At 44.2% G+C, this 26673-nt stretch overlaps 1 protein-coding gene across 1 annotated transcript in view; it reads right to left on the bottom strand.

Annotated features, from left to right (window-relative positions):
- The window catches only part of PLA2G4A (phospholipase A2 group IVA), a 68601-nt gene that overhangs the window by 15663 nt on the left and 26265 nt on the right, over positions 1–26673 (bottom strand). The window contains exons 5-11 of the mRNA XM_066555764.1: positions 18240–18388; positions 15660–15773; positions 13196–13233; positions 11022–11160; positions 6070–6206; positions 2563–2785; positions 1305–1419 (exon numbers count right to left, since the gene is read on the bottom strand). Coding sequence (XP_066411861.1) covers positions 1305–1419; positions 2563–2785; positions 6070–6206; positions 11022–11160; positions 13196–13233; positions 15660–15773; positions 18240–18388 — 915 coding nt within the window. The remainder of the gene's footprint in view (positions 1–1304; positions 1420–2562; positions 2786–6069; positions 6207–11021; positions 11161–13195; positions 13234–15659; positions 15774–18239; positions 18389–26673) is intronic.

Genomic DNA, 26673 nt, shown 5'->3' with positions numbered 1-26673 from the left:
TCACCCACAAATCTTCACATTCACGGGAACAGAAGGTAATTCCATTGAAGTCCCAGTCCAGGAGTTTCATATTTCCTTTTAGCTGTATAAACATGAACTGGCAGATATGTATGCAGAACCAGGGTGACAGCAAAGCTGAGCTGAGAATTGGAATTAATTTGTCTTAGGACACCTCCAGTTTGCATTTGCACTGAAGATTTCTCAAATCACAAAGCCTGCTCAGGGAACCAAAATTTCTGCCTTAGAATCAATGTAAATTAGGAAGTGTAAATATTTCTGTTCAAAATTTACTAGAGCTCTCACATCAGGAAAAGCTAAAAGGAGGAATGGAGCTTAAAATAAGAAGCAATCAAGATCTAGCACCCTCTGTAATGACAGAGATGTCAGCCTCAAAAGGCAAACCCAAGATCCACTGGCACAGGGAATATCTTTATAGAGCAAAGTAAAGCTTCTGATCTTGCGTATTGAAAGACATTATAAACAAAAGATAATTTTGGTTTTAAAACAGTAATCCAGTAAAAATATATTGAAAAACAGAAGGTCATCTAAAGCCCAAAATACTTCTATTTTCAAACAGAAAGGTATCTGTTTCCTAAGTAGCAAAGTTAGACACATTTTCCCATGACATATTTAGCCTAATTTACAATTCCTCATTTTCAATTCCAACCAAAGCTTTGACAGCCACTTCTCCAACTATTTTAGGAAATACAATGACATTTAAGCCTGAGGCAAACCACCTGGCACTTCCCTTTCTAGTCTTGTATATAACTATAAATGCACACATCCACATCTTAGTGTACGTCTTCCACAACTGGACCCACTCTCAACTGAAGTTACCAGAGAGGATTAAAACCTATGGAATAAATAAGAGTAAAAGGGTTTTTTTGTGTTAGAAACAGCACTTCACACTGGGCAAGAAGTGAAAAAAGGCTTTATATCTAATTTTATTGTCCAATTTTAATCACAGAATCATTAGAGTTGGTAAAGACTTCTAAGATCATCAAGTCTAACTGCTGATGTCACCCGTCTCTGAAAGAGAAGGTGACTGAGGACATTTTCCTTTTCCTGTTTGATACCCTAATTTAAACATCTTTCCCCTGCTGAAGTCACCAGGTTTCTCTTTGGCTTGGCACTCCTACCTGAATATGTCATCACCTATCCCTGAGTAACTTCTTATCACTCTGTCAGATTCCCAGAAGTCAGATGCAATTAGTCTCAGATGCATTAAAAAGAAAAAGGGTTTTTTAACCAGCCACACACCTCCCTCCTTGCCACAAGTGACTCAACACAGACTGGGAACACACCTGCAAACATCAGCTCTGAGACATCTGGCTTGACGTGCAGACAGGTGAAGAGTGGCAGAGCACACTGGGCATTATTGACCTTCTCTTTCATATTGCTCAGGGTGGTGTCCATCCTCTGCAGGGAAAGAAAGACACTGCTCCCAAACACACCCTGGAAAGGCCTGCTGATATATATACATATATATATATACACATACACATATATATCTACATATATATATATACACATATATACACGCACATACATATATAAAGATAAATATCACGTATTTTTATTTTATATAAAGATCTGGGAGTCTCCTCCTGTCGATGAAATTTGATAAGAAAAGATTTTTCACTGATGTGTCAGGATCTGATTTAAATTAAACATCTGTGCATTTTTTTATCCCTTGGTACACAGGGACTTCTAACCAACCTCACACAATCATTAACAGGCCTTCAGCAGCAGAATTGTATACATCTTCCACTAAATGCTGTGTTGCATCTTTCTCAGTGTTTTAAATGGTTTAAAACCCATTATCAGTGTAGGGATAGAAATGTATAAAACATATGTGCAAATCTATTGACACATTTCAATCTTGCCACGAGACCAAATCCAGCTGCTGCTCACCTGACTCATTTGAACTGGAAGTCTTTGTGCTTGATTCAGCCAATTAGGAATTTTCAATTATAGAATTCAACAGTATTAAGCTCTCCTGTTGTCTTATTTTCAAAGAAACCAAGGGGATCTTTCACGTTGAAATTAGTACTTTTTTAAGCAAATGCTGTTTCTTATTGTCACAGACATGTTTTATGAAAAATCCTTTCCTTAGGATTTTTTCTCCTGAGAAGCTGAGGGGCCTCAGGAACAAAATGTAACCAATGGTTATCTGCTGCTGTGGAATGCAACAGGTGCATCTGGGATTGGTCTCATGTGGTTGTTTATAATTAATGGCCAATCACAGTCAGCTGGCTTGGACTGTCTTGGTCAGTCACAAGCCTTTATCATTCTTTTTCTATTCTTAGCCAGCCTTCTGATGAAATCCTTTCTTCTATTCTTTAGTATAGTTTTAATGTAATATATATCATAAAATAATAAATCAGCCTTCTGAAACATGGAGTCAACATTCTCATCTCTTCCCTCATCCTGGGACCCCTGCAAACACCATCACATTTAGGGCAAAATGGGCACCCTTTATTAAATGTCACTAAGGTAATTTGAAAGAAATAGTAACAATGGGAATGATATAAGAGCTTGACAGCTTAAATGAGCACTCACATCATGGATCAGTGTTTCCCCTATGAGCATGCCAAAGATGTCAGTGAAGGTGACAGGCTGGCCTGAGCTCTTCTTGTTCCACAGAGCCTCGATGTAGCGCTTGACCTTCTGAGGGGTGAGCAGCAGCAGGGGGTTGTGGCTCACCGAGTTCATCAGCTCCTCATTGATCTCCTTTGGGCCCTTGGCTGGGAAGTCAGGGTGGGAATACAGAGTTGACATATACCTGCAAAGGCCAACAGGCTCTGTGAGTATCCAACCTGCTGCCTGGAAGCTACATGAAGCTCATACATGAGTTGATACAGGTACTGATTAAATCAGGTTAATTAACTCTCCATTTATACAGGAAATTGTAATTTCCTTTTTCTCAAAGCACAGAAAGCTGAGCAATTTGTTCTAAATATAAGCACAGGATCAAGCACTCCACATGCATTTTCCATAATGTGTATGAAGCAAATGATTAAAGAGTCCTCATTTTTCTCTTTAAGGGATAGCAGATGGAACATAGGCTGGAAAGAGCTCCTCCTGTTAGCATAGCTGTGTGGCAGACTGGAGGTGCTACAAGCACACATGCAGCTCTCTCCCTGTAAGAGGCACCTCTCTGCCCTCCAGTTCATGACCACTACTGAAAAATTCCTGAAATATCTCAGTGTATCACAGAATACCAGAATGCTTTGGGTGGGAAGGCACCCTAAAGCTCATCCAGTGCCACCCCTGCCATGGGCAGGGACCCCTTCCACCAGCCCAGGTTTCTCCAAGCCCCATCCAGCCTGGCCTTGGGCACTGCCAGGGATCCAGGGGCAGCCACAGCTGCTCTGGGCACCCTGTGCCAGGGCCTGCCCACCCTCACAGGGAACAATTCCTTCCCAATATCCCATCCAAACCCACTCTCTGCCAGTGAGAAGCCATTTCCCCTTGTCCTGTCACTCCATCTCCTGGAAATTGTCTCTCTCCATGGCTCCCATCAGCTCCTTCAGGCACTGCAAGGCCCCGGTGAGCTCACCCCAAAGCTGCTCCAGGCTGCACAATCCCAGCTGTGCCAGCCTTTCCTCCCAGCAGAGCTGCTCCATCCCTCTGCCCATGCTGGTGCCTCCCCTGGGCTCTCTGCAGCAGCTCCAGCTCCTGCCTGTGCTGGGGCAGCTCTGCAGGTGGGGTCTCACCTGAGCTCAGGGGCACAATCCCGATCCCTCCCCTGCTGCCCAGGCTGGGGCTCAGCCCAGGCCAGGGGGTTCAGGGCTGGATATGGCCCCACTTCCCAGGATATGATGCTTCCATAATAAACTGAAGCACAGTAACTACAACCTGCACAGAGAGCTGGCTGACTGTAAGGATGAGGTAAATCATGAGTTTGTCACTAAGAAATAAGCTTAGCTTTACTGCAAACAAAGCTCAGACACACGTGCAGGCAGCCCTGGCTTCCACTTGGTTGGGTTAGGTCACACCAAGACAGGCCCTTCTAATCTGTGAGAGGCTCATTTACTACTATTTACCCAGTGACCTGGCCCAGGTACACAAGCCTTACTCCAGGCAAAGCTCTGAGACACACACAGGGTCAGCCTGGCCCTGAGGTCATGCCCAGCCTTCTGTGTGACAGCACAGCCAGCCCTGTCCCACGTGGGCTGCCAGGACTCCATGTGAGCTCCTGGGTGCAGGCAAAGGGGAATGAAGCTGGAGAAGGCAGCACAAGGTTGAAGCAAGATGGCAGAAAAGCGTTGCTCCAAGGTTAGGCATGCAGCTGAGGGGACAAGTTAAAACCTGCCTGACCCACCAGGAAAGGAATTCTCCACCCTTCAGGAAAAAAAAAAAGAAAAGAGAATTATTCCCAAAAGACAGACTGCATGGAAAAGAAAGGCAAGGAAGGGAGTGCCAAAGTGTCAATTTATTTATTCATCAAGCAAGGAAAGACTGAAGGATGACATCAGAGAGCAAAGACACACTTGTGCAAACACAACTGTCTCCAATCTGTTTCTGACTGAAGCAGTTCAGATAATCTAATATAAATGATAATCTCACTATTTTAACTCAGATTTTATAGGTTTACATTAGATCACCTACGCATTCACCCCTGGGTTTGCCCCAAAAAGGACCTCATAGCCAGCAAAGTGACGTCTGTCCTGAGCAGGGACTGCAAACCCTTCCCTAGAAACACAGGTAATGTTTTAACACCACACTCCACTGCTCTTCATCCACCTTCTGCTTTTCACAGCTGTGACAGAGGTCCATCCATCTCAATGGACTGTGATAAATCTGCCCCCACCATCAGAGACAGAAAACAGGGGTTCCCACCCTTTATAGTGCAATCTAAAGGAGAAATTTACTCTAGTTCACAGACACTTCTGGCATTTCAAAACCTCCTGGCATTCTGAAAGCTTCCTTCTAGTCTGGGAGAGGGGAAGCAAGCTTCACACAATGAAAAATAATTGACAAAAGGCCCCATATAAGGAATAGAACTGATACATTATCTCAATCAAGAGTCAACTCTGGGGTTAGAGTGTGGAATTAAAATTCATGTGCTTCCTTAGAGCTAAACCAGGTGATAAAACTCATCCCAGGCAGATTCCCTGCTTGTTCATACTACTACAAGTTCTTTTTCTCTCCAAGAATTGAGACAATTGTATAATCTCATCCCAGAGTCTGAAAGGACCCCCAGGTCTCTGCTCCAGCCTCCTGGTGGCTCAGTCAAGTTCAGCTTTCTCATGAGCACTGAGTCAGACTGAGGATGACACTGTCCCCAGCCTCAAGTGAGGATGGCTCAGCACATCCCCCTGCTTGGCCACTCTCACTGCAACAATTCCCCCAAGAGTTCATCCAATTACTCCTTGCCCTTTCCCTGAGAATCTCCAAAAATAATTTGTGTTCTTCACAGCTACTCATCAGGAACTGAAGATCTTGCCCCTCAATGCCTGTGCCTGCTCCTCAAGGTTAAATCAACTATTTTAAAACCTGATGTATTGTGCCAGTGGGACTGTTTAATTTTAATTTTAACCCTGACCCACAGAGACAGGGGGTAATGCACAGAGGGATGCCCTGCAGGGTGGCAGCCAGGCCCCAGACATTCCCAGTCAATCCACCAGGACTTCACAGTGGCTGTAAAATGGAGCAGAAGAACTTTCAGTGATTTTGAGGAGCTCTAAAAGCCCTCCTGAAGCACACAACACATTTTGGTTTGATTGAGTCATCAGCTTCAAATCACAAGGGATTTTTTTTTTTTGTTTTTCACTTTTCATCAGGAAAATAAAACAACACACATTAGGCATTCATATAGAAATATGGGTGCATATGTGTGGCACTTCTTTCCATCCATCCATTCCTGCTCTCAAAGCTCCTGGAAAAGCACCTGGAGCCTGAGCTGTCCTTGCCCTTTGGGGCATCCAAAACCCTCCCCCCCAGCAAGACCTGGATGTATAAAACGTGCTGTGAATTATAACTATAGAAATAAGCCAGTTCTGGTGACAATTCCTGCAGAACCTGATGCAGGGAAGCTGAGGATAAGCAAGAGGAAGGCCTTACCAGGTGGATCCAGAGAGCCCAGCAATGTAGGTGGCACAGTCCAGGACTCCTGACTCATAAAGTGCTTTCATGACTCCAGCAAAGCCCACCATGGCCCGGAACCCCCCTCCCGAGCCCAGCACGGCGATCACCGGCACCTGCAGGGAGGAGACAACACCAGCACCACATCAGGGACAAGGGATGTGTCCTGGCAGCACCCAGCCCAGACCCTGGACACCCCTAGAAGAATTAGAACTTATTTATTTTATGCTACAGGTCACCACTTGTAACATAAAATAAATCTGTCCCTCTTATCCGTGATGCAAAATAGAGGAGATAATAAATTCAGTTATTAAATGAACTATTCAGTTACAAAACCACTGGGAATTTTAAAGGAATCTAAACACCAGCTTTAATCCAATTTGTATCATTGTGACAGAGCCAAAGGCAGTAACATTTACTAATGAGAAACATAACAGAGACAAATAATATTTTGACTGGGAGTTTAAAAACAAGTTTTATAACAAAAACATCCACTATTACTACAAAGCATGAAGACAATCTGTTTTACCACCAGTTTGCAAAAACTACCAGAGAGCTAATGGGAATTCGTGGGGATCTGGACAATTACTCAGCCACCCAGAGAGGAGTGAGCAGAACCATGTTTATTATGGCAGCAGGTTAAAATTGTGTCCATAGGGGGTCATTTCACACTTTTCTCCTTCTTACTGCCCAGCCCTGATATCCAGCCTATTCCCCTCAACTGCACAGCTTCCCCAGGTATCTAAAAAGAAGACAAAATAAAATAAAAATTCATTTACTCCCACCATCATACGTTTTGGCCTAAGTAAAGGGCTCATCTGGTTCCCAGTTTCCAAAATCCAGGAGGATTCTCCACTGTTCAGGGGTGACAAAGGAACCACCTCTTGATTGTTACTGAGTATAAAAAGAATCACACAGCTGTGCACAAAGCCCCTATCTGATCAAACTGCTAATCTGTCAGAAATCTCCCTGAAAGGCAATTCCAGGTGCCAATAGACAGGATTAGTGACAGGAAAGGGATCCATGTGATGACGGAGTCCTGTTCTTTCTACAGACTCCATGCTCCAAGCCATGAAACTCCCTGAGGACTGACTGTCCCAAGGAAATGCCCATGAACAATGACCAAGGCACTCAAGATGTTTCTTGAGGCTTCCACTCCCCAAAACTGCTTATTCCTGATGCAGTGAGATGATTCTGCTACCTCCTTCATAAGTGTTCAGCTTTAGTAATAGAAACCACAGGTATTCATGGTGCAGCTCCAGAGATAGGGATCTATCCCAAAAATGACACAGCCCAGGGAAGGATTTGGGATATGTTTTGTTAAGCCAACACCCCAATAACGGAGCAGCTGCTTTGAAGGAAGAGCCATGTCAGCAATCATTCCTTTAATCACCTGGGGAGGCTTTGAAAGCTCCTCAGGAGCACTGCCCACTCAGCCTGAGCAGACACATCCCAACAGGATGGAGATGTCACCTGCAGGTGCAAGCCTGGAGAAGGCATGTGAGAACACTCCCAGAGCACCACTGCTCCACCCACCAGTGCACTGGCACCGGGAAAATGGGAGAGTCCCTCAGGAGGCAGAGGAACCCACTATGGAGATGGGCTGGCAATGCCCGGGAGAGTCACCAACATCCTGACTGCAAATGCTTCCTGATCCACAGGCACTCTGGGCATCCCAGGTTCCTGCACTGGGAAGGGTGGCTACAGCAAGGGGAAGGTGGATTATGGAATCACAAAATCCTTCAGGTTGGAAAAGACCTCCAAGATCAGCAAGTCCAACCATCAGCCCAGCACCATCACCGTGTTCACCACTAAACCTTGTCCTCAAGTGCCACATCCACCCATTTTTTTACCACTTAGAGGAATGATGATCCCACCACTGCCCTGGGCAGCCCCTTCCAATGCTTTACAGCCCTTTCCATGAAGAAACTTCCCCTAATACCCAACCTGATCCTCTCCTGGCACAGCTTGAGGCCGTTCCCTCTCCTCCTGTCCCTGTTCCCTGGGAGCAGAGCCAACCCCCGACTGTCCCCTCCTGTCGGGTTTGTTACATCAGCTTTTTAACTCCAGTTCAGTTTCTGACATGTTTAAGGGCACAGAACAGTAAAAACTGAAATGAAATACACTCATCCAGCAAGTTGCTCTATGGGATAAATAGGGCAGAGGCAGGGAGGGGGGAATTAGCTGCAGGCAGAGCACCCAAAGGCAAGAATCAAGAAACCACATCCTGATGAAGAACAGAGAAAAAGAGGATACCAAGGGCTGCACACTCCTCTACTGAGCCCCAAATCCTTTGTACAGAAACACCAGCACAGAGTTCACTCAAACCAAAAGGTTCTTAATCCTATCTTCCAGTAATCAGGCAAGAAAAAGCTAAACCATACTAAGTCTTGTTTTGGGAATGAGTAGTGCAGATGTCTTTATCCAAATGCCCTGCAAACACAGTGCACAAAATCTGAATACCTGTGGTGGAAAAAGAATGCCATAGGGCACACAAATGATTATTTAAAAATTGTTCTGCAAATCCAGTCATAGAGAACTATATGCTTTCTTTGGAAGATTATGGTATTTTTAGAAAATTGCTTGAAGCAGCACATATTAAAATAAATAAATTGAGCAATAAGAGAAGTACGAGAAATCTCTACCTCTGTGTTTCCAGAACGTGCCTCAGGATTAAGTTAGGAAATTTGGAACTACTCACTTCCCCATGCAGACATGTATAATGAATTCAGAGGTACTAAAGTCTCTCAGCATCCCTGCAAAGCACAAGCCACTCATAGATGAAGCAACTTGGGGGAATTTTGAGTGTGTGACTTGTCCAAGATTAAACAAGACCCACAAACAGCTAAAACTACTCAATGTCTCCCAACTTCATGTTAAGACTTCAGACATCCCATAAATCCTCCTGCTACCTTCCAACTGTAGCAATAAAACTGCAGTTTAATTTGAACAAAAAGGGTTTTTTCATTGCTAGAAACAGATAAAAATTCTGTAAGCTTAGAAACACACATTTGGCATATGAAAAATGGGAGGATACCTACAGTTACTGTCTGGGAAGATGCAATTTAACTGATAAAATTTCAGTATTGCAGTCAGTGAGGGATACCAAGGGAAGATGATGACACAAAGAATAAGAAATCTTAGCTGTCCTTTGTAATAATTCATGCACAGATACCAGCTGCATGGAACTGAGACCTGAGGCACTGAGTATTACTCCAGTTCCAACAGGAGCTTGGCAGAATAACCACATCCTTTCTGTGGAAGATCTTATTCGGCTCTAGGTCACACCAATGTCACACTGACAGATTCCTACTCTGATAGGATCTGCATGCTTTAAGATTAAAATAACTGAACTGAAAATTAAGAAACTTTGAAAATGTCCCTTCTCAATACACACTTTTTCTTCCCAGTCCAATTAAAGTATGTACAATTCTTGTTAAATTCTTTCATGTTCCTCAGAAAGTTTCATGAAGCAAGACAGAGTTCAAAAGTACACAACAATAAAACATTTACCAGCTGCTCAAAACTTCAGGGAAATGTAAAAGATATTCTTCAGTGCTGCAAAAGACTGACAAATTCTCCTTGTATTAAAAATGCACAAAAGGAATCAATGGCAATGAAGGGATCAACCCAGATTAATTAATGGATTCTGTTCATTGCTTGACACCCCCATAGGCACAAAGTGTTCCTGTCACAATTCTGGAAGCAGCACAGGAGAGGGAATGGGCAAGGAAGGAAGAGAATGGGAAAGCTACAACAAAATAAGCAGATCTGTACCAAGTGGATTCTTAATTAACTTTAAATAATGCATTGTTTTATGAAACCTCTGAAGAGCTCAGGAGGATCTGGGCCCTTCCTCACTGTGGTGTGAGGCCCTGGCACAGGGTGCCCAGAGCAGCTGTGGCTGCCCCTGGATCCTTGGAGGTGTCCAAGGCCAGGCTGGACAGGGCTTGGAGCACCCTGGGCTAATGGAAGGTGTCCCTGCCCATGGCAGGGGGTGGCACTGGATGATCCTTTCAGTCCTTCCCACCCAAACCATTCCCTGATTCTGTGAGATGTCCCAAGCCACAATCAGCCCACTGAGATCTGCTGGCTTCCCTTCCTCTTGGCATGGTCCAAAGCACCACCAAATCAAGGAAAGCTCCAGTTCTTCATGTTTCAAAGAAATAAAACTTCATAACCCTAATCCAGTCAAACTGGCTCAAGGAAAAGAAGGAAGGAAAGAAATAAACTAATTTCCAAGCTGACTCTAAATTTAAACCAGCTCATTTCCTGTCTAGTCTTTCAGAGATGAAGGTCACAGAGCATGGGATGGGTACTGGGCATGCAGGGGCATATTCTGTGCTGGGTGAGTGCCCAGAGCCACTGCAGGACTCAGCAGGTATTTCATGCACCCTGAGGCACTTTTCAGATGGCAATCTCCCCTCAGAGCCAACACCTTAACAAACGGGGAAAAATCAGAGCAGTTTAAGGGGCAAATGAATCACAGAACGCCAGAATTATTTCGTTGGAAGGGACCTTAAAGCTCATCCATTGCCACCACAGGGGCACCTTCTACTAGCCCAGGCTGCTCCAAGCTCTGTCCAACCTGGCCTGGGAGTCTTCCAGGGATCCAGGGCAGCCACAGCTTCTCTGGGCACCCTGTGCCAGGGCCTGCCCACCCTCACAGGGAAGGATTTCTTCCTAATATCTAATCTAAATCTCTCCTTTTATAGTTTCCCCCAGTAATAAACTTTAATTTCTAAATTTAGAGCCAAGAAAAACTACTCTCCAGGCTAAATATTTTATGTTCACAGAAGAAAAGGATTTTTATCATCTATAATCTTTCTCCATCAAACCTTTCCACCTCGCACGCCTCATTCTTTCCTCTGACAGGCAAATGAAGGACTCCAAAGCGGATGCTAAGCCTGCTGGGAGCTCTGCACACTTACATCACGGGAAGAGGTCAGGTTGTGGCTGTTCTCCCCCAGGAATGATTTGATGCTGTGCATGATGTTGTCCCTGCGCTGCTGCCGGAACCTCTTCTCCTCATCGCACAGCGCCATGCTGAACCGCAGGTCCGTGGAGGAGCTGGTTGGGAAAGGGACAGCCTGTCACAAGGGGCTCAATCCCAAACAGCATCACTAACGCCTCCCTGGGAAACCAGCAGAAAATCCTCACACACTTACAGAAGATGAAATAAAATTGTATTTTTCATGTGACACCATCCATCTGCTCTAGAGGGATCGACGCAAAGAACAAGGTGTCTTTAAGACATGCATTTTATATAGAACTCATTAAAAGCAAATAATTAAATACAGCAAGCAAGTTCTGCACTCACATACAATTATAAACCTACAGCACAGATCATTCTGGCACACCACAGGAAAAACTAAGCCCTTTCCTCAGTATTTTCCCTCTACATTGTGGGATAAGAAATGTACACGAGGATCTCATGTAAGGATCTCAGTGCTGTACTTAAGGTACAACTTCAGCTGCCACCTCCCATGGACAGCAAAGAGGAGGAGTGGACAAATCCACCCTGGTACCTGCTGAAAAGCATACAGTGGTGGAATGGATCCATTTAGGCTCAGATAAGAATTCCCCAGATAGGCACAATGGATCCATTTAGGCTCAGATAAGAATTCCTCAGATTGGCACAATGTATCCTTTTAGGCTCAGATAATAATTCCCCAGATTGGTGCAGTGGATCCATTTAGGCTCAGATAAGTATTCCCCAGATTGGCACAATGGATCCATTTAGGCTCAGATAAGAATTCCCCAGATTGGCACAATGGATCCATTTAGGCTCAGATAAGAATTCCCCAGATTGGCACAATGGATCCATTTAGGCTCAGATAAGAATTCCCCAGATTGGTGAAATGGATCCTTTTAGGCTCAGATGGTAATTCTCCTATTTTTAAAATAACCTATTATGAAATAAAATGATAGGATTAAGAAAAGGGTTAAAAAGAGTCCCTAGAAGCAATGTTCCATGAAGATACCCACAATCTGCATGGCTATCAGGGAATAGCAGCAGAACTTGATAAGATCCTTTACACTTCAAAGCCTAAGAAGACACAGCCAAGCATCTTGTGTTTATTTAAAGTCAGACATATTAAATACTTGCAAAGTACAAAGCCTGGCTGGTTCAGGGTGGTCTCAAGGACCACCCACAAATGCATTTTCTTAGTACAACATGATGAGCAGAAATTATCCCTGGGGGATGTTTGTCATCCGGAGTAATCAAGAAATAACTTGACTCTTAGAGTGCTCAGCGCTCCTACTTATAGCTACAGACAAAAAATTACTCCTTAAATTCCTTGCTCTCAGATAATCATTTTTAGACTTGAAATGTATTGTTCTGCTTATGCCTCAATATGATTTATGGTCTTTCACCAGGACAGGTGAAGAATGAGGGGGAAAAACTGCTAGAGAAGGGGAAAAAATGGGACAAATAAAGGTAGGCATCTGCTTAGCTTTTACATGGAGAACTCCTGGCCCTAAATCTTCACCTAAACCTTCACTGTGCAGTATTTACATTTAAATACATTTTAGGAGCAGCTCTGTAACAGCAGCTGAAAGTTCATGCGAGGGGCGAAGTTGCCAGAGAAGGTAAAACAGTGAGGATGAAGCTGCACCTGAGTGAGGTCTGTGGGTTTTTTAGAAACAAAGCCCTTTTTTGAATAAAAGAATGAAGGGGCTTCACAAAAACCAGGCTGGGAGATCTACATGGGATGGCCTCATTCCTGCAAACATTTGGAAGGGTTACACCTCTAAGTCCCAGTAAGAGCGTTTAGTCAATAACAGAATTACAACATGAAAATAAACCAAAGTTGTAAAATCTCCTCACTTTTACAGTACCTGGTATTTCTATGCTACAACAGGGAATTTTTGCACTCCACCTCACATGTTTTTAAGAAAATCCCAACAGAGTGGGACTCATGGGGTGTCCTGTGCAGGGCCAGGAGTTGGACTTTGATGATCCTTGTGGGTCCCTTCCAATTCGGGATATTCTGTGATTCCATGAAAATTTTAATGAACAGTTTAAAATAAAAAAAAAATAAATTCTTTGCTGCTGGTATATTTTCACCCCTTTTTTTAAAAAAAGATATGAGATACTCACCATACTTCGAGAGACAATTCCAAAGTCATTTCTGTGACCTAAACAAGAAATATTTCAATATGGTTACAGCACTTAAAGAGGGAAAACCCACAAACACACCTGGAATATCAACTGCTTCATTAAGAACTTTTCTTTCTTTCTTTTCTCTTCATTTTTTTTAAAAGGAGGGTATTTTTGGCACCTATGAATGAGATTCTTTTTTATGGGTTTTTTTTAAAGTGTGATTCCAAAATACACCACTAGAATTAAATACAGTGGAAAATGTTGGTAAGTGCTGGCTTTCATTCCTCAGATCCCACTGTCTTGCCTTTCTTGCACTGCTAATCCCTTTCTGACATGCAGCTCATCTCTGTCCTGAGGGGATCTGATGCACTTCACCCCCTCTTGGCTGGCAGGAGAGCCAGGGGATCACACCCAAGTGCCACCTGTGTGAGGGAATCACTGCTCTGTGTTCCACAGGAGCACCAAGTGTCTCTCCACAGCTAAACATGCCTTAATTAGCAGTCAGGAAGGGTGATTGCTTCCAGCTTGCTGGAAAATGCAATAAATGTCACTGCACAATGACTTCACTTGCCAGCCACACTGGCCATGAGCTATGGGTTGGCCTCCTCTGCCTTTCACAGAGCACTGGAAGGGCTGCCTGCAGGCAAGAAGTTGAAAAATTATGATTAAAGCACCAATTCCTTGTCAGGAACGATCCAGGAGTACTGGCTGTGGAACTCAGACAGAATGGAGAGGTATTTTCACCCTCTCTCTGTGCAATGGCCTTGGCTGCTGCAGCCCTGGAGGAGTGACAGACTCAGATTGTCCTCTGTGTAAAACCAGATTCTCCTCCTCACTTGGGGCATGTGAGCACCAGGGATGGAGCCACAACAGCCCAGACTGAAGGTCTGCCTGACCCTCAGACTGCAGAGAAGGATCTGGGATGCACAGCTGCCTCTGAGTCCCAATTCCTGAAATGGGAATTGCAAATGAGGCAGAGTATGAGCAAGGTGGGGGGAGAAAGAAAGAACAGGCAGAGAAAAAACAAAGGGAGGACATGAAGAAACAGAGTGAAGAGTCACTGAGGAAGCACTTCAAAGGCAGGGAAGCAATTACACTATTCCCCACCTGGCATTACTAATTTAGAAAGCACTCCTGAAACCATGCAGTGATCCAATGCTTATAAAAATGTATGCACATGAAAGAAACCCTTGGAGGGAAGCATTCCAACAGGGAGATGTCATGGCATTTTCTATACCTTACACAGACTGCCACAGACATTTCAGGAGTATTATTTCATTTTCAGTTTCAGGAATTCTAGGTATACATTGTCTACATCAGGCTCAACCTGACTTTATCTCCCCTTAAGTATTTGCTTATAGATTTCAGAGTGTATTTGCCTTTTATGCACTGGTTTTTTTGCCCTATGACTCCCTACCAAGCTTTGCTGAACACTGATGGGAAGTTCAAGCAAGGCAAGGCCTTGTATTCATGGAATGAGCTCTGTGAACTGTGTTTGCAAAATGCATTCATCAGTTCTTTCTCACTGCCCCACCTCATGCCTGGCAGAACCAGGACCTGCTCCCAGCCCATGCTCTGGAAGCCCAAGAGTTACTGAAACACTTGGTGAAATAAATATGAAGAAACTTCAAAAATGCTGTTATTTCAAAAAGGAAAAATAATGGAATTTATCAAAATTCCAACTGCCCTAAGGCTATGCCAAATGAAATGCTAAACTTCACACATGAAACTCTCTGGTTTCCAATAAATAGACCTTTAACCAGTTATTTGCTGTTAACTACACTTTTAAAGTTGTATCACATGGAAAACAGCAGAGTGGTGACAAATCAAGATCTCTGATCATAAAATAAACCATAGCCCAAACCAGAAATGCAGATGGTATTTATAGATATCAACATGTGCAGAACAAGCTCAATTCCACCCAGATTTAACAACAGTTTCCAGGAGTTACAGTGCAGGCAGACAAGCCCTGTTCAAGAGACTCCATCTGATTTGCAGACATGTTTACAGGGAATAATCCAATTACTGCATCACCTGCATCACTGCATGTTAACCAGGTCTGTGTTACAACAAGTCACTTCCAGAAAGTGAAACATGTAATGATAAAAGAATCCCTGCAGCTTTCTGGAAGCCACAGGCAGCAGCAGGAGGGGCAATGCACTGACCAGCAAACTCTGAGTAACCTCACACAAACTGAGGCCATGAAACTAAACTGCACTGAGTGTACAAGAAACTGCTTCAGGTAGAGGAAGTCCCAAACTAGACTTTCAAAGAGGATTCTGCCAGTAGAGACACCAAAACATTCAGTGGCACTGCTTTGCTTAATTCTCCTCTCAGCAGGGCTGTAAGAAGATAGATAATAAAGGCTTAAAAGTGTCTTTAGGCTCTGTGTTTATCCATGGGCAACAGTGAATGCTCAGAAAACTTCTGACCAGGGCAAAGTCATGAATGTCCAACTTACATTATTGAAAGTTAGCTGGACCTCCTTCTTCTCCCCCAGTTTCAGAGAAGAGATGGGAAACGTGGATGTGCCAAGAGTCTCATCCATAACATAGTTGGCATCCATGAGAGTAACCTGGAAGAGATATCTGGATATTCAATTCCACTGCAAGAAATCCCTTTTTAATTCCATCAAGCCTATTAAAAAAATTATATGGAAGAAGAATGGGCCTGACCCAACCCAGTCAATGCCCAGTGCCAGCTGACATTTCTTTTAAAACAGGATAAGTGGAGGTGGCACTTCAAGGAACTGAACTGCAGGAGTACACCAGGATTACTCACAACAGGATTTTAATCTCAGCACCTTTCTGGCAGCAAATCTCACCATCTTTCCAATACCTTCAAATTTTACATATAGTAGAAGCAAAGCACAGTACCTTCAAATTTCCAGTCAGTAGAATTTCCCTATGGAGAAACTCGTATAGTTCTAATTATAAAAAACATCCAGCAACTTTTCAGAGAAGATGGAATCCACATACCCCAGCCCTGACTCTACAGACTAAGATTGTTACAGCAGTGATTTGGCAAAGCGTGCAGCATTCCAATTTACACAAAGCTGCTCTCTGTATCCAGCCAGACCTTCAAGTCTCTTCTCATACCCTCCATGCTGGAGCAGAGACCTTTCAAAAATGTGATAATATCCAAAGAAGGATGTGGATATGGCAGAACACCATTCCATGCTTTTGTTCTAATCTATGTGGATCTATGTTTAGCAGACTTTTTTCCCCAGTGGCTGCTTTCCAAGTCCTCAAGATATATAGAAAGAATTTCAAATTCTCATTTACATGGTTTTTATTAAATGAGATCTCCAGACTAATTTGATTTACAGGTTCTTTTTCCACTTTGTGGCATTATATCTTCTAAAATATCACATGTTTGTGGCTTGGACTGTATCTTTTGTAGAAAACAAAAGGAATCATGATACAATCACTTGAATAATTAGTTGCTACATCTGGGATCAGCCTCTTCTCAGCTATAAAGAATTTTCTTCATCCTGTGCCACAAGCAACCCTTTGAAATGATGAATTCTCTTTATTTTAGGACAGAGCTCATTATTTTAATGCTATTTATATTGCTCTGTTTCCTTGCAGAACTTTATGCCCATTCCTGCAATCTCTGAGTGCTGTCTCTTAAAACCAAAAGCAAAAACTTCTCAGTGGGATTTTGAAGAGCTGCTTACACTTCAGAGGGCAAACTACCCTTGGGATAGAGTTAAAGATGCAGATTGAAACATTCCAAGGAGTCACAAGGATTGTGGAGTCTGAGCTTCAGAATTCACAGAGTATTTGGGTGGGGAGGTGACTTTACATATTTCTGACACTGCACTCCATTGTAGAGTCCAAAGGCTCTTTCCTACTCTACCAGGTCCACAATTAACCATTATTAAATGTTATCATCTACTCTTTGTAGTGCAATAAAATTCCCTGATAATTGCCTATCTCAGAACCAGCAACAGCCTTTAGTTATTGTAAAGACACATTTCTACCTCTAATCCATCTTGCTGTGTTTGTGACTGTAGTAATTTTATCCCTTTCAAAACCCTTGAACCAAATTTCGTCCTCAACAAATTCAAACACTCCTAGGGAAGCTGCCTAAGAGAAAGGGAGCTCAGAGCAGGGCCCAGGCTCTGCTCCAGGAGACCCAGCAATGGCACAGAGGAACAGGCAGGAACTGATGCCCAGGAAATAAATCATTGTGAATTCCCTAATGTCTTTTGTCTCTAGTGCAGGATGCACTTCATGATCCATACCATGGGTGTAATGCTCAAACTGTTGAGCCTTCCCCAGGTGCAGTAACCCATGGTTCTACAACACCCAGGAACACAGGGAACTTGAAGGAAGCACAATTCCCTTTGAGACCCAAGATCTGATGGTCACAGCCTCAAGGAAAACCTTCACAGGCTGCAGCCTCTGTCCCAGCTGGCCAATTTAGACTGAACTCTGTAAGCCTGGGTCAGAAGAGAGCAGGTGGCAGGGCCATCCTCCACAAAAAACAGAGCTCACAAAGGAGCAGAGCTAACCTTAAATCCTTGCCATGCCCACTCAGAAAACACTCACACCTAACATTCAGCTCTTGTGTGCAGCCTGGAGAAGTTTAACACATGAGACTGAACAGTGGCTTGGCCAACAAGGCTGGAGTGTGCAGAAGAGCCCTGGGTGGGCTCCAGGCAAGGAGGACACAGCAGAACCAGCCTTTTGCTTTGTCTCCATGGGCAGAGACTTGACTTAAGCCCCACCTATTCCCTGTCTGTAAGGGCTGAATCAGGGTAGGAAGCAGGGAGTACTCTGCAGCTGATGTGAGGAACAAGAAGTTACTATCCCTCAGAAGCTGTCCAAGGGATGACTCACAGGCATATCTTGTAATGACTCTTCAGGCTACTCCTTGAATAACTCAATTTATCCAACACTGCTTGCTTAGCACCACAGCTAAACCCAGGTTTAACATTTTAAACAAAGGGGTGATCTTGAGACATCAAATGCCACACATGTGTAAGCCACTGTTGTTTTACCCTTCACCTGCCCAGCCCAGCTGTGGGATTTACCTCCAGGACATTCTCTAGATTGGGGTCCAGAATGAACTCAAAGGTCTCATCCCACACAGGGTTGATGTCGTTGTTGAAGTGCTTGGTTCTCTTCCTGCAGTCGGGGGCAGTGGGGATGAACAGCTCCACGTAGGGATCGGGAGTGTCAACTGTGGAGCACAACACAGGTCAGGCAAGGGAAAACTCCAGCTTGGGCTGGAAAAAATGATACAATTCTGTGTACCACTCATGGGAAAGGACAGAAAGATATGCAACTCTTTAAGCTACATAAATGCAATGACAAAAATGATACAACAATTGTAGCTATGATATTTTCTGAAAAATCCTTTCCTTAGGATTCTTTCTCCTGAGAAGCTGAGAGGTCTCAAGAATAAAATGTAAAAACAATGGTTATCTGCTACTGTAGAATCCAAAAGGTGCATCTGTGATTGGTCTCATAGAGTTGTTTCTAATTAATGGCCAATCACAGTCAGCTGGCTCAGACTCTCTGTCCGAGACACAAGCTTTTGTTATCATTCTTTCTTTTTCTATTCCTTGCTAGCCTTCTGATGAAATCCTTTCTTCTATTCTTTTAGTATAATTTTAATATAATATATATAATAAAATAATAACTCAAGCCTTCTGAAACATGGAGTCAGATCCTCGTCTCTTCCCTCATCCTCAGACCCCTGTGAACAATGTCACAAACAATACCAACAATCTCCCCAAAAGAAACATTAGGGTTTTAGGAGGAGAGGGGCAAAGCCTTGAGCAAACAGAAGGGCACAGGGACTGAGTCAAGTTCATTGGGAATATGCAAACATCTGCCAGAGAGTGGTGTTTTTAAAAGCTTTTACTTCTTCCTCTCTTTCTAGCCTTTAATGGCTTTGGCTTGTGTCACAAAATAATGAAAACAAGCAGTTTGCTGTGGGTTTTGGATCCTCTTTCACCTTTGCTGGTTTGGGAGTGATGGAGGAAATCTGTCCCAGCACTGCAGAGCTGCACACAGCATAAGGAGCACTCAGTTCTGACACACTGCCACCACCACAGCCCTGGGGAGTCACCACAGGATGAGGACACCTCATTTACACAGCAGAACCCTGACTGAAAACAGAGATATGGCAACTGCAGCTGATAGGAATTACTGGGGGAGAAAAGAAAACATTGGCAAATCCCATCGGATGTGTCTAAAAATAGCCATTCCCCAGAGCACAGAACGCAGCCATAAAAATGAACTTTCTAACAAGTTAAAGCAGGGGTTTTCCATACAATGAGGGGATTTTTTTGTGTCAAATGGGGCCAGGGCTCAGATGCTTCCCAGGAGAGCAGGGGAAGTTATTTCTGTGGTTATGGTGGATCAGGAAAAGCTTCCTGCTCTGCTGTGGTAAAACACCCACATCTTTCCAACACTGAAACACGGAATCACAGAATATCCTGAGCTGGAAGGGACCCACAAGGATCATCAGTGCAACTCCAGGCCCTGCCCAGACACCCCAACAATCCCACCCTGTGCATCCTTGGGAGCATTGTCCAAATCCTCCTGGAGCTCTGGCAGCCTTGGGGCTGTGCCCATTCCCTGGGGAGCCTGGGCAGTGCCCAGATTAAATCTTATCACAAGGAAAAGCAAGTCCAAACATTTCTCCTGGTACACATTTTCAGTCTAAAGCTACTTTTTTCAATAAAGGCAAATTTTAGAAACTCTGGGAGTTCAGTAACACCTTATCCATGAGATTCCTGAGGACCAGAATCACTTCTCCCTCCTGCTGGGAGAAGAAGGAAAAGAGGAAAACAAAGAAGTAGGGTAATTTCAAATCAAATCAAATCAAATGTCTTTTGGGGGAAAAACCCTGACCAAACAACCAAAAAAAAAAAGGCTTTTGGAAACTACTCAGGAGGTTCTGAATGTGTCCCCAGGCAAATCCTATTCAGTGTTATCCTAATCCAACTTGTCAAGGAGTTTTCCACTGTGCTCCATACCTGTGGGGCTCAGCTAATTGCTACATTGAGGTGGTCTCAGTGCCCCTTGAGTAATGAAGAAGCAGCTATTTAAAGCTGGGGATCAGTGTGGAAAGGCTTTAAATAGCAACCTTTATTAGCTGCTGAGGCATTATGCCTGATCTTGTCTCCTCATTTTGGGCAGGGGAACTGGGGGATCAAGCCCCAAGTCTTTCCTCATGGGCAGATGTTCCAACTTGCCAACTTTTCCATTCCTTCCAACTACTACACAAAGCTCTGCCACAAAGAAAAGAATCAAGAGAAACAAGGCTGTCTGAAACTAAAAATCCATGAAGTCACAAGGTCTTGCTAAGTCTTGATATCCAGCATGACTTTGGCAATAAACACCCAGGCTTGCCCTGCCAGGAGACTGAAGCTGCCTACAAAAACCTGGATTTTAGATAAAATCCAGATGGCTGAGCAGAGCTCTGGGCAAAAGATCAGTGCCTCCCTCTCCATTCAGGTCATGCTGTGCTCAGTCCCAACACTCACAAAAATCCATTTTTTCTTATCAACACAAACAGCAAATGGTTTCCTATCCATATTTAAAACCCCAAAGCATGTGGAAACCCCAGACCTCTGACATGCAGATCCATCACTACCTTTCTATCAGGCAAACCCCAGGAAGTGTTGAAACAGAAACGAAACCCAAGGCATGGATCAACTGAACTTGGAAAAATCAGCCTTGGTAGTTCAGTACTGCCAAGTCACCTCACTCCATCTCTTTATTAGCTTTTTAACCCAAGGCAAAGATTTAATCACCTGCCCTTTCATGTTTGAAAGTTTATTTGGAGCTATTTCAGTTAAGAAAATGAAAATCTATTCTTTTTTAACTTCCTTCTTTAGATGAAAATACATGGGAAGACTGCTTACTCTGATTAAGATACTGCTATAAATAATACTAAATACTTCTTTAAGATATATTATATTAATCAAAATCTCAGTCCTTGGATCCTTGGATGGGGACCAAAAACTACTAGCAACCTGGCAAATAACACAGAAGTATTCACTTAATGTATTTCAAAACACTGAGGTTATCAAATATACATTAAACAGCCAGTGTGCACTCTCAGCATTCCTGCCTGGGCTTCTGCTAATTGATTTGCCAGGTAACGTTAAAAAAACTGAGCTGAAAACATAACTAAAAATAGCTTGTTATCACAGAACCCCCAAATGGTTTGGGTTAGGAGAGACCTTACAGCCCATCCAGTGCCACCCCTGCCATGGCAGGGACACCTTCCACCAGCCCAGGCTGCTCCAAGCCCCATCCAACCTGGTCTTAGGCACTTCCAGGGATCCAGGGGCAGCCACAGCTCCTCTGGGCACTGTGTGCCACCCTCACAGAGAAGGATTTCTCCCCAGTATGCCATCTAACCCTGCCCTCTGGCAGTGGAAGCCATTCCCTGTGTCCTCTCCCTCCCCATCCCTTGTCCCAAGTCCCTCTCCAGCTCTCCTGGAGCCCCTTTAGGCACTGGAAGGCTGCCATCTATATATTGTTTTTAAAAGGAAGAATCATTATGGTGTATAGGTCAAAAGCTGCCATTCAGTCATGACAAGAGAATTACCTACATCTGAGAATTATCTCTATCTAGACCTGGTGACCTAAAGGTCTTTTCCAGCCTTAAGGATTCGGTGTAGGGGCAGCACTGTTGGGGAACCGGTCCTTTGTTGCAGCAGCTGCCTCAGCAGCAGCCACATGGGGGAATTGCACTTGTTCCCAGGACATTTCTGAGGAAAGCAGAGTTTCTGTGCAGCTCAGCCCTAAGGCTGTTCCTTATGCAAGCCTGCTGCTCCATCACCGTTTCTCAGAAACAAGGCAGGCTGAACCAACAATTAAGCGCGAGTATCTCAAATCCCACCTGCACTCTAAAAGACACAATTAAGGCTTTCAGCACTGATGCCAATGAGGGTCCTTCAATTAGAAGCCTGGAGGCAGATGAAGTCTTGGCTAATTAACAAAATGTTGGTGATAATCCAGATTTACAGCCCCCCACCCAAAGCTCCAGGGGCTGAAGACACACATCCAAAACCAAGAGGAGAGTCAGCATCCCCGCTGCTGGCTTTAAACTGCTGCCTTGGGAATGGCTGAGAGGTAGAAAGTAAGGATTCACTGACTTTTCCTCAGCTGATTTAAGTCATGGCTATAGGATTCTCCCTCTAAATTGCATTGTGAATCACCAAGTGAAACACACAGTGGACAATAATTAGGGTCAAACGTTTTCACAGTGAAAAATGAGTAATGCTTTAAGCAATCTGGCTATTAGGGAAACCTGTAAAATTTTCTGCAATGACTGCAAACCATTTGATCTTGTGTTATTAAGATTGGTGAGATGGCTGTCATCAGGCCTCTATAGTAATATGATTATTATTTCAGATATATGATTTATATTTCAGTCATTCCAATTTCAATAACTTCAACAGCATAATTACCATAAAGAAACTATAGAAAGCCTGTTCAAATATAATACTGAGATAGATATGTGTCTATCTCAAAATAAAAAGTGGTAATAACCTTTAATTTATCTATCATTAAGTAAAATCCCATTAATAAAAACTTACTAGGTCCCAAATGACCATCACTGTGTATTTCCCACCATTTTTTGGGACTGCTGCACCACACTACAACTTGTTTAGCACATGCACTGAGCAGCCTGGCTGAGGTCAAGCTAATAATGGGAATTGCTGGATGACCTCTCGCTCCTCAAAGGGGAAGGAAGCTAAGTATCCACAGAATTTCTATTCAAATTGTGAATTTTATGAGGCCTCACAGTGACACAGAAACATGAGCTGGTGTCTCTGCCATGGTCAGGAGAAAAAGTAATGAATTTTAAAATCATGGGTTTTCCCAGCTTCATGTGATTTTTTTCAGTTTTTAAAAAGGGAATTCTTAAAAACTGTACTAATCAATAACTGTCCCTCCAGCCATGGAGCAGATACTTGAATGCTCCAAACAAATCCACAGGCTAGCAATAATGCAGATGCCAGGAGACCTGCCAGAAGGCCACAGCAACCTAAAATCCCCAGGAGTACTCCCTGCTGCTTGTGTTTAAGGCACCAGAGGGAATGCCAGGGCTGGTGGCTTGGGGGATTTTGCCAAGGGCTGATGCAGTGCCAGATTCCGTGAGCGGAAGGTGACTCCAAGGGAAGTAAGGCTGCTCTGAAGCAGCAGCTATGCTATGAGAAATCCTGGGATTAGGTAACACCTTCATTAAGAATTATTTGTGCCTTTTATGACAGTGCTTTTCATCTCTGGCATTACTTCAGTGGAGGGAAGAACCAGCTCCCAGCACAGGCACTGCACTATCACCCAGTTCACTGGTGCAGGACACCACTGCTTCCACTGATCCAGCCTTGAAAGGGCAAAAAATTCCCAAACAACTCAGCTTTTGGTCAAAACACACTTGTAGAAGGGCCAAGAGGAAAAGAAACACTGCCTTCTCTAGGTTATCTACACAGGCCCCAAACTGATGTAGTTCAGATTTTTCAGCTCATGCTTTTAAAATTAAAAGTCTCCTTCAGGCAGCAACCTGCAGAACTCCTTACCCAAAGAGCTGTGGATGAGAAGACCTATGTGGATTAAAGGAAAACCAGTGAATTTTCTGCAAGAGAAACTCAGAGACAGCTGATGACCCCAAAGGCACAGCCAGTTCAGGGAGCCTCACTGAAGGCAGCCAAGGAGAGAAGAGGATCAGTGGGAAGCATCACACTCTTACCCTCTTCATATTCTTCCTTTACACCTCACTATGACTGATGTTCTTCTCAATTCTCCCTTGGATCAGGCATTAGCCCAACCCTAACACAACTTCAAAGCACTCTGGGACAGGGGATGGGAGGGAAAAGAATCGAAAGCAAGAAAAAGTCAAATTATCACAGGGGACAAATGGGAGCTTCCTGCTAAATGGAGAGGCCCAAACTGGAGGAACAGTGATGTCCACTGGTCCTGGAGGGGAGCCCCACCAGGAAGCTCTGCCTGGAGCAGGGCAGGACATGGGACAGTGTCACAGCTGAGATAACCATGATATCCAGAGTAACACCTTACCTCTTCAGAAGGCTGCAAGCATCCACTCTTCTTGCTCTGTAGCCCAACCTTTTATCCCCTCCTGTTGATGCCCTGCACCTGTGTGCCCTCTGCTCCCTTTGGTGGTTGCTCAGTGCCCCTGGGCACTCCATGGCTCATTGCTGTCAGTGCTGCTCACCTGCTGCTCACAGCTGCACCCACTGGGGATGAGGCTGGGCCAGCCCCACTCCCAACCACCACACACTGTGTGCCTACAGGACAGGAGCAGCTCCCAGCCAAGCTCTGGGGCTGGTCACAGCCTGGCAGGGCCTGCAGCAGGGACAGGGGGCTCTCCAGCCACACAAGATGGATCCCAGGCCTGAGCCAGCACTGCTCCATGTCACCATCACAACATAACAGAGTCATGGGAGAGCTTCCTCTAGGATGGGAGTGAGTTTTCACCAACGTCTCACAGAAACAGGTCCTCCCTCAGTAACTCTGTGGCAAGCACTCACAGACAAAATTTCTCATCAAAATTATATTTCTGAAGCTGGGAAGAGCAACATTATCTGGATCAGTTTCACTGTGGAACCCAAGAGCCCATTTCTAACATTACTTCCACCTCCCAGCACTGGATATCCACACAAAAGGGAAAGGATGTGGGTGTGCCAAGGAAACTGAAATCTTGCATTTGGTTGCCTCAGTGTTAGACTGAGATCTGCAGTAGACAGCTTGAGCAGTTGTTAGCAGCACTGTTCATTTAAGATTTGTTTTTAATCCGTCTTTTATGGATCCATATTTCAGCCACATCAAGACTTGCACATGCAGCTTGTAGGATGTGGAGGATTGGCCAACTCTGACCTACTTTTCCCAGGCTGTTAGGCTGGAAAAGGGGAGCAGTTTAGCTTGTTTTCCCCTTGCAAAAACCAGGAGCTGCTCCAGGGCCTTGCAGGAAGAGCCTTATCTGATGGCACTGCACCAGGTAAGTGCACTGTAGCTAATTCAGGGTGCAGGACTGGCCAGCTGCAGTCCAGAGAACAGCTGGATGAGTCCTGGATGAGCTGCTGTAACACAAACCATAATACAAGCAGGCAAATCTCCAGTTCCTTCCTTTCAGCTAGGCCAGGTTTAAAACCCTGCTCACACCTGCCTGGACTGCCATGACGTTTAACCAAGCCAGCTTCAACCCCAGGAGCTCTGGCTCATGGGGAACAGCCCCAGGGGACAGGGGTGTGAGGGACAAACAGGGCATGCTGGACATCCCTTCCTCATTCCCAGATCCCAAGACCAGACAGGTAAAGGTGTGTTCCCATCCCAGTTTCCTTTGGAGATGCAGGAAGCCATGAGGAAGGGCATCTCCTGAACTTGGGGAGATGTCCATAGCTGGCTGCAGTGATGTGGGCTGACCATGCCAAGAGCCATTCAGGAGCTGCTTCCCAGCTCTATCTGGGCAAGTTTTGCAACCAGAGCTGAGCTCTGGTGACTGCACTGCTCCCAGCACTTGTTTATCTGAGCAGCTAAACTGCAGTGGAGATGAATCCTTGATTCCAACTGGTGGGCAGCAATTGGGAGAGAAGCTGAGTGCCAGTGCTGCAAGCTAGCAAACTTTAAACATTTTTAAGAAGGAAATTTTTTCCTAAAAATACCTGGAATGTGGAAATCCAGGGCACTGGGAATATTTCTCTGTACTGCTCTGAGGTGCCCTGACCCCCAAGGGAGCATTGACTTTGACACTCATTCATGGAGAAAGTATCCTAGACTTCAAAATAAACTAGAATCCACAAAAGTGTGAAATAGATTACAGAGAGTAGTGCAAGTGTATCACTTGGTGAGAAATTCAGGTTTTGGGATTTTTAGTATGTTGTGGATGGCAGCAAGATGGAGGGCACAGGGTGTCACCCTGGGTTTCTTCTTCATGATTCTTCTTCCTTCTTCTCCATGGGTTTGGGTGGCATTTTGTAATTGGGCAGAAAAGTCCCCATTGCAGCTCTTTGGGATCAGTTACTGGGTTAAAAGGGAAAATAATCCAGGTGTCAGCTCTTAATTGGATAGTTTAGTCTTAAAAGACCTTGTAACAAGAGATTGTTGGCCATTTTGTGCCCAACTCACAGTAGTGAGACTGTTTTACTGATAAGAAATAATAAACACCTGAGTCTGAACACAAATTACTGTCTCAAGTGGCTTCAATCCAGACCCAGAAAAACCAAGGACTGGTACCCCCGCACTGGAATGACACTGCTCATTACTACAGCATCAAAAGAAGATGAAGCAAGGAAAAGCTGCAAATCCCAAACAGGATTAAGCAAGATGAGTGATCGTTAAGAGCAGAGTCACACAACTGGTTCCCTCTGTAGATATCACCGTTTGTTGTGAAAGCCATTACACTTAAATACACATTTAAAGATAGAAGACAAATTTTACAATGCTTCCTATGACCCAGTTTTCCACCAAGATCCCTGAAAG

The sequence above is a fragment of the Molothrus aeneus genome, chromosome 9 (assembly GCF_037042795.1).
Source record: "Molothrus aeneus isolate 106 chromosome 9, BPBGC_Maene_1.0, whole genome shotgun sequence".
NCBI classification, from domain to species: Eukaryota; Metazoa; Chordata; class Aves; order Passeriformes; family Icteridae; genus Molothrus; species Molothrus aeneus.
The sequence above is the reverse complement of the archived record's forward strand: the minus strand, read 5'-3'. Positions and strand labels throughout refer to the sequence as shown.